This window comes from Asparagus officinalis, chromosome 5 (assembly GCF_001876935.1).
Source record: "Asparagus officinalis chromosome 5, Aspof.V1, whole genome shotgun sequence".
Lineage (NCBI taxonomy): Eukaryota > Viridiplantae > Streptophyta > Magnoliopsida > Asparagales > Asparagaceae > Asparagus > Asparagus officinalis.
The window spans coordinates 102,445,845-102,455,318 of NC_033798.1; the positions used below are offsets into that span (position 1 = coordinate 102,445,845).

Genomic DNA, 9,474 nt, shown 5'->3' on the forward strand with positions numbered 1-9,474 from the left:
TCAGATTATAACCTTCAGCGATCTACGTGAAAGCCTTCAAATTGTAATCTCCTGGAAGTCGTCAGATTGTAACTTCCATCATCGGTGTTTGATGGGGGATAAGCTATCTATTGTGATTTTTAGACAGCCTACAATAACATATGGCTGTAATTCGTTGTATGTGATATTTAGATCTAATAGAGTCATTCCACATGTGCTTATTTGACACATGATATGCTTATTTGTCACATGTGGAATGACTCTATTAGATATGACTTATATCACATACAACCCATATAACATTGAAATATCACATGATATGCTTATTCGTCACATGTGGAATGACTCTATTAGATGTGACTTATATCTGTTGTATATGATATTTGGGTGTTGCTTGTGATATTTATTGTTTATACGTGACATTGCTTGTTGTATGTGATATTTGGCTGTAATTTGTTGATAGTGAATATGTCACGTATAAACACCTAAATATCACATACAACACCCAAATATCACATACAATACCCAAATGTCACGCATAAACAACAAGTAGCACAAGCAACACCCAAATATCACATACACCATCCAAATATCACGTATAAATAATAAATATCACAAGCAACACCCAAATATTACATACAACACCCAAAATCACAAATCAGATCTAAATATCACATATAAGATAGAACTGTCACATGTAAGATTGAATTGTCATATATAACACTAAAATTTCACATGATATGCTTATTTATCATATTTACGGTTATATATATATATATATATATATATATATATATACATATATGTTCCCTCATTTTCACATTTAACCTTGAATAACTAAGAAACATAACAATACTCCTAAATTAAACTCTAACTGGATCAAAATCATCCTTACAAAGGATTTTAACCCATCAAACAAAAATACATCAGAAAGTTACAATTCCAACCCACCATTCCATTTCCTTCGTAGAACCAATCTACAACAATGTGTAGTACAAACAATAAACTCAAAACTCAAATTTAAAGCAAACAAAATTCCCTTTTCTTCTTCTTTTTTGGGTGCACTAAATTAGGTACAAATCCTATGTCCTCTCCCCAAAAAATCATATTTTGTTCTCTTTCTCATCATCATCATCAACAGGAGAGCCCCAAGAATTGTGCAGATTCTAATCGGACGGGCTCGAGTGAATCTGCATCATCCTCCTCATCCCTAATCCAAGCCCATACATCTGCCTCATTGCCTTCTCAACCTCCTCCTCGTCCTCATTTGATTTGCTCCCCGAGTCCACAACCTCTTTGCTAATTGTTCACCAATCCATTCACTAGCACCTTCATCGTCTTAAACCCTGGCATCCAATTTTTTCCCATTGCATCCTTATAAACTCCCATGGCAGCCTCAAAATCTCCACCCTGACACAAATAATGTATCAAGCTAAAATAACACCAACCCTCTCCAGGCACAACCCTTTTCTTCCCCATCTCCTCATACATTCTTTTAGCCTCCTCCAACATCACTTCTTTGCAAAATCCAACAATCAAAAGATAATATATCACCCAATTCGGCTTCATCCCCTTCAACAACATCTCCCTATACAAATCCTTCACCTCCATCGTCCTCGTCAACTTACATAGTCCATCAATCCTCACATTATACACCGAATTCGAACCTGGGTTTAACCCATACTCTTTCATCAACCCCAAAACCTTATCCACGTCCTCCAACTTCTGCTCCCTATAGAAACCTGAGATCGCATTAGTAAAAGCGGTCGAATTGGGCTTGTTTTTGCTCTTCATTTCATCGAACATCGAGTAGGTGGAGCGAGTGGAGCCCGATTCGGCGAACGACTTGATGAGGGTTTGTAAGTCTCGACATCTGGGACGATGTTGTCGGGCACGACAAGGTCGGTGAAGAACTTGGCGGCAGCGGGGTGGTCGCCAGCAAGGAGGGAGGCGAAGAGGAGGGAGTTGAGGGTTTGGGTGGAGGGATGGGAGCGGAAGGCGGAGGTGGCATCGTCGAGGAGGCGGGCTTGGCCGAAGACGGACACATGGACTTGGGACACATTACTAGCGGAGAGGAGGGGGGAGATGAGGGAGCGGACGGACGGAGGGGTAAAGGAGGAGAGGCGGGAGACGGGAGGGAGAGGAGGGTGCGAGTCAGGTGGGAGGAGGGGCATGAGAAGGCGGCGGAGCAGATGGAGAGGACGTCGGAGGTGTCCCGGTGCCGGCGGGGGAGGGGGAGGGGATTACGGGGGATTTGTTTTTGAGGAGGGAGAGGGCGGCGAGCGATTTTTGCTTGGAGGTGAGGACGACGTAGGAGCCGGAGGGGAGAGAGATCGAGAGAGGCCGAGTTGAGAAATGGCTGGTGATGGAGGCGGCGAGGCGGAGGAGCCGTGGACATTTGTAGCTTGAGCGGGTTTTAAATTGGGAAGTGATTTTCTTGGGCAGTGGGTTTGGGATTTGGTTGCACATATTTTTTAATTTTAGATCTTTGGGGTTGTAGTTCTTGGGTTGGGGTTGAGAATGCTTGGCCTAACTTTCTTTGGTTCCTTCAAGCAATTTTCCCTTTTTGTTTGGGTTGTCAAGTCTAAGACTCTAGGTTTTTTTTTAAAAATATTTTTTAAGCGAAGAAGTAAGTGTGCACCTTGAGCTTCACATCCTTGGTACATCATTGATTACGATAGATATGATTCATTTTATTTTGTATATTTGTGTACTTAGGGTATTGTTGCAAAAAAGCCTCACTTAAAACTAAGAGGTAAAAAGATCAACGAGAAATTTTTTGCAAGTATAAAGATTTAGAGGGTAAATTTGTAAATACACAAATGGCTTCATGATATAACGTGCCAAAGATTGCAACTTTTTAGGTAACACAAAGATCGCATCTCTAAGACTATCAGTATTTTGACTAAACATTCACACGAGGGTGACGAATAAGCAAACAACAGAGAAGTGAGAATGAAATATAGTAGAAATATAGTCGAAACTTAATGAAAAGAGATAATTACTTATTCTAGTATGAGTAAAATGGTACAAATCCTAGAAACTCTAGGAGTAGAATACTCTTGAAATTAATAATAATCAATTTAAAACCCTACATGAATTTGTTCCCCTTGTATAGGGTACAAAACAATAAAAAAATATAAGACTATAGCCTTTTCTTAAAGCTAAGAGAAATCCTTACATAAAAAACTTTCTATAAAAACTAGAAAACTAAAAGTAACCCTGAATTCTATGTACAGTTGAGCTTAAAGACAAATATCTTTGAAATGAATGTTGCAAATTAACTTTATGTATAAAGCGCTTCCTAAGATTTTTAAAAACATATAATAATAATGATTCTATAGAGCGAGTCAAAATATATGATCCTCCAAAATTGTATATTAGAATCCGTCCGAGAATACTCTTTTGCTTCAATCGTCCCACTTTCGCATGATCGTATTTATTCCAAAAACATTAGTTATTGCCACTACATCATTCTCCTCTCCCTAAATAAAACTTATCCTCGAGTTTTGGCTAAAAGAAAAGTGGCCTAATTAGGTGAAACTCAGTCAAATCAGCAATCTTCTTCATCTTAAACTTATAGCAGGTTTTCTTAGGCTGCGATTCCTTATGCAGATGATCTATCATCAAATATCTTTCATGAAATAATTTTAAACGATATGCTTATAAGCATCTGAACCCTACACAAAAAGAAAAGAACCAACCTTCGGCTACAGAATTTTCTAAACTTGGTTCACTTTGCAAAGGAGCAAGTGCAAATTGAAAACCATCGCTCGGAAGTGCAGAAATCTTTTCGTTTTGTAGATGGCTTCTAAATAAAGCTTTGACTCTTGGGATTTCTCATATGAGGACTTATGTTTGAGTCAAGTTCCTCCGTTACATCCTTTGATTTTTTTTAGAGTATCATAGTTGATCATCATTTGGTAGAATAACTGCATCCATGAACTATGTAAAAGTCAAATCAACAACACTTAGTTTCAAGTCCATCTCACAATGTCTCCAGCTTGATACTTTTGTCTATGATGGCTTACTGTGTTGTATTTCAACTCTTGACATTTCATTGATTTTGAAAACATCAATTCAATCTTGGAGCTCAATGACAATATTTGAATAGCCAATTGAAGAGAACTTATTCATCACCAATTGTCTCCGTTTTGTTTTTGTTATTTGTGTAGTTATAACTGTCCTGCTAGCTTTTTTGGATCCATAGTTGATTTCAAAATCAAACAAACTATCTTTCATAGGAACTGTATTAATTAGAAGGAGAAAAATTCAATGCTATGTTTGACTGATTTATCTCTTTTCATAATTGAATTGCCTTGTGACAATTTTGAAATTGAGAACATAAGATTAGGTTGTAATCTGCAGGTAAAAGTCTGTATCACAACTCTCTCTTCATACAATGCTAAGTACTTATCAGTAATTTGTGTTGTAGAATTCAATTGATTTGAAGTTGATCCCATCATGCTGCAACTCCACCTTGCAACTTGTAGGCCACCAAAAAAACTTGCTTTCCTTCTAGGATGGATTGAAATTCGAAAAACTTCTCAATATGGTGAAGCCAATCAAGAAACTCTTCAATGTTGAGGTTACCCCAAAAGTAGGGAAAATTCTTAACCCTAGCACGATAATCAGGACCATGTTTCCATTCATCAACAACAACGTCTTCCTCAAGCACTCCAAAATCCTCAATATCTGAGTTCTCACCACCTTAATTTTGACGTGAGCATGAACACTAGCCCTAGTAGGTTGATCACGAGCAACATCCCAGGCCAACATCCCAGGCACGCACCTCATCATTGACTTTGTTTCGATTCCCTTTGTTTATGGCAGTAGTCAAGTTTCTAATCTCCGTGATGATTTTCTTCAATACGTCGATCTAGGACATCAACAAGTTGCCCAAGATCAGGGGGGTGATTAACTTCGTTATCATTGGTGGCCATAGTAGGAAATAACCTCGCTCTGGCTCTGATACTAACTGATGAGGTTGCATTCAGTGATAGTGTACGTTGCATTAACTTATATCGCATGCAATATATCCAGTTGCAGCTCTTTAATTAAGTGGTTGTTAAGGTTATACGCGTTGGTTGTTAAGGTTACAGGTTGCTTATTAAAGTTACGTGTTGATTGTTAAGGTTACGGGTTGGTTATTAAGGTTAACTGTAACCTTAACAACCAACTCGTAACATTAACAATCAACGCGTAACCTTAACAAGCAACCCATAACATTAACGACCAACGCGTAATCTTAACAAGCAACCCGTAACCTTAACAACCAACGTGTATAACCTTAACAACCAATACTTAACCTTAACAACTAAATCCTAACCTTAACAATCAACACGTAACCTTAAGAAAAAACTCGTAAGCTTAACAACCAACGCGTATAACCTTAACAACCACTTAATTAAAGAGCTGCAACTGGATATATTGCATGCGATATAAGTTAATGCAACGTACACTATCACTGAATGCAACCTACAGTTACTAGTCTCTCAATCTTTATGGACACGGGCATTATAATATAATAACAATCCAAGAGATTAGTTAACCAACTAGCTAGCAATATAGAACACCAGCAGAATATATATTACAAGATTTATAATTAATCAAACAGCTAGCATGCATAATCAATCAAGGCCACGTTGCTAACGTCAAAGAAGAAGAGCTGGTGAACGCTATTGAGATGGTAGCCGACGATGATCTGGGCGTCGCTGCTCCCTTGATCAGAACCGTCGGGACCGGCTCCGATTCCCGACAGTGTTTCTCCTTGATCAGCTCCCCTCGTGAATCCGTCGAGCTTCTCGGCGTTGCTCAGCTCGGAAATCCTCTTGCCCCTGAAGAGGTCGACGGACTTGAGGTTGTGTTGGGAGAGGACCCCCTCTGCTACCGCTAGCTTCTAGGACTTCTTCTCCTTCTTCTTCATGCTATTTTGCTAGCTGTGGTAGTTCTTCCGATAAAGAATTCATTTGCCTGGCACCCGCCTCCTCGGCTCCCTCCCCTCCGACCTCTTCCTCCCACTTTACCTTTGTCACCTCGACCTCTCCGCCAACCTCCTCAACGACTCCCTCCTCTCCTCTCTCCCCTCCTCCGCCGAGCTCAGGGTCCTTTCTCTCGCCTCCAACGAGATCTCCGGCGAGCTCCGCGACCTCGCCGTCAGCGATCTCGCCGAGGCAGCCGTTGGCGTGGTCGAGGGAGCCGGCGGCGATGTGGTTGGCGCGGTGAGGAGGGAGGAGGTGGATGAGGTAGAGCCCGCGCTCGTCGGACTTGAGCTCGCGGACGCCGCAGGGGACGACGACGGTCGGGGATAGGGACATCAGGGAGAAGCACTGGAGGGGGGAGGAGGTAATCAATGCCCATAAGAGAGATAAAGGGTATTATAGTCTTTAGCTGTGTAAAATTCTTGGGCTTTGTGTTTTGGGGGCTCAGTGCATAGTTATTACGAATTTGGGGGTTTTGAGGGCGTTGAAAAAGTCTTGGGGGTGGGAAGCGTTTTTCTTGTGTTTTGGGGGCTGGAAGCATTTTTCCCTATTTTTTTTTTACGATTTAAGATGTTAGAGTGTTCATATTTTTTTGCAATTTAGAATATTAAAGTGGTGCTTTTTATAATTTATTATATTCCATTGCAAATGTGCAGAAACAATAAGGGGCTGTTTGGTTGGGTTGTTTTTGTTTGAAAGTTATTGTAGCTGTCAGGTTACAGTAACTTTCACTTGTTTAAACTAACAAATATCTAGATTTGGAGATAAATTTTCAAACAAAATAGATTGAGGGTATATACACAAAAATCCGTTTACGAAGAGGAGAAATTTTTTATTTGGCTTCATGATATAACGTGCCAAAGATTGCAACTTTTTAGGTAACACAAAGATCGCATCTCTAAGACTATCAGTATTTTGACTAAACATTCACACGAGGGTGACGAATAAGCAAACAACAGAGAAGTGAGAATGAAATATAGTAGAAATATAGTCGAAACTTAATGAAAAGAGATAATTACTTATTCTAGTATGAGTAAAATGGTACAAATCCTAGAAACTCTAGGAGTAGAATACTCTTGAAATTAATAATAATCAATTTAAAACCCTACATGAATTTGTTCCCCTTGTATAGGGTACAAAACAATAAAAAAATATAAGACTATAGCCTTTTCTTAAAGCTAAGAGAAATCCTTACATAAAAAACTTTCTATAAAAACTAGAAAACTAAAAGTAACCCTGAATTCTATGTACAGTTGAGCTTAAAGACAAATATCTTTGAAATGAATGTTGCAAATTAACTTTATGTATAAAGCGCTTCCTAAGATTTTTAAAAACATATAATAATAATGATTCTATAGAGCGAGTCAAAATATATGATCCTCCAAAATTGTATATTAGAATCCGTCCGAGAATACTCTTTTGCTTCAATCGTCCCACTTTCGCATGATCGTATTTATTCCAAAAACATTAGTTATTGCCACTACATCATTCTCCTCTCCCTAAATAAAACTTATCCTCGAGTTTTGGCTAAAAGAAAAGTGGCCTAATTAGGTGAAACTCAGTCAAATCAGCAATCTTCTTCATCTTAAACTTATAGCAGGTTTTCTTAGGCTGCGATTCCTTATGCAGATGATCTATCATCAAATATCTTTCATGAAATAATTTTAAACGATATGCTTATAAGCATCTGAACCCTACACAAAAAGAAAAGAACCAACCTTCGGCTACAGAATTTTCTAAACTTGGTTCACTTTGCAAAGGAGCAAGTGCAAATTGAAAACCATCGCTCGGAAGTGCAGAAATCTTTTCGTTTTGTAGATGGCTTCTAAATAAAGCTTTGACTCTTGGGATTTCTCATATGAGGACTTATGTTTGAGTCAAGTTCCTCCGTTACATCCTTTGATTTTTTTTAGAGTATCATAGTTGATCATCATTTGGTAGAATAACTGCATCCATGAACTATGTAAAAGTCAAATCAACAACACTTAGTTTCAAGTCCATCTCACAATGTCTCCAGCTTGATACTTTTGTCTATGATGGCTTACTGTGTTGTATTTCAACTCTTGACATTTCATTGATTTTGAAAACATCAATTCAATCTTGGAGCTCAATGACAATATTTGAATAGCCAATTGAAGAGAACTTATTCATCACCAATTGTCTCCGTTTTGTTTTTGTTATTTGTGTAGTTATAACTGTCCTGCTAGCTTTTTTGGATCCATAGTTGATTTCAAAATCAAACAAACTATCTTTCATAGGAACTGTATTAATTAGAAGGAGAAAAATTCAATGCTATGTTTGACTGATTTATCTCTTTTCATAATTGAATTGCCTTGTGACAATTTTGAAATTGAGAACATAAGATTAGGTTGTAATCTGCAGGTAAAAGTCTGTATCACAACTCTCTCTTCATACAATGCTAAGTACTTATCAGTAATTTGTGTTGTAGAATTCAATTGATTTGAAGTTGATCCCATCATGCTGCAACTCCACCTTGCAACTTGTAGGCCACCAAAAAAACTTGCTTTCCTTCTAGGATGGATTGAAATTCGAAAAACTTCTCAATATGGTGAAGCCAATCAAGAAACTCTTCAATGTTGAGGTTACCCCAAAAGTAGGGAAAATTCTTAACCCTAGCACGATAATCAGGACCATGTTTCCATTCATCAACAACAACGTCTTCCTCAAGCACTCCAAAATCCTCAATATCTGAGTTCTCACCACCTTAATTTTGACGTGAGCATGAACACTAGCCCTAGTAGGTTGATCACGAGCAACATCCCAGGCCAACATCCCAGGCACGCACCTCATCATTGACTTTGTTTCGATTCCCTTTGTTTATGGCAGTAGTCAAGTTTCTAATCTCCGTGATGATTTTCTTCAATACGTCGATCTAGGACATCAACAAGTTGCCCAAGATCAGGGGGGTGATTAACTTCGTTATCATTGGTGGCCATAGTAGGAAATAACCTCGCTCTGGCTCTGATACTAACTGATGTAGTGGAAGCATAATCAAAAGAGATTACTACTCAATCTCGTATGAGCAAAATGACACAAACCCTAGAAACCCTAGGAATACAAAACTTCTAAAATTAATAATAATTAATTAAAAACCCTATATGAATTTGTTCTCTTAAATAGGGTATAAAATAATAAAAAAGTACCAAACTATATTTTCCCTAAAGCTAAGAGAAATCCTTACATAGAAAACTTTCTATAAAAATTAGAAAACTAAAAGTAATCCATAATTCCACACGTAGTTGAGCCTGAAGATGAATATCTTTGAAATGAATGTTATTAGGAGTCGCGAATTAGCTTTATTTATAGAGCACTTCCTGAGCTTTCCAAAAATATATAATAATAAATATTCTATGAAGCGAGTCAAAAGATATGATCCTTCAAAATTACGTCTTAGAATCTGTCCGAAAATATTCTTTCGCTTCAATCATCTCAATTTTGCATGACCGGTTTTCTTCCGAAAAACATCACTTAGTGGCTCCGCATCAGAAAGAGA

At 38.3% G+C, this 9,474-nt stretch overlaps 1 protein-coding gene across 1 annotated transcript; it reads right to left on the reverse strand.

The window, feature by feature from the left end:
• On the reverse strand, positions 1,279-1,785 carry LOC109842271 (pentatricopeptide repeat-containing protein At1g61870, mitochondrial-like). The gene has a single exon (XM_020411169.1). It carries the CDS (start codon positions 1,783-1,785, stop codon positions 1,279-1,281), a length of 507 nt encoding a protein of 168 aa, XP_020266758.1.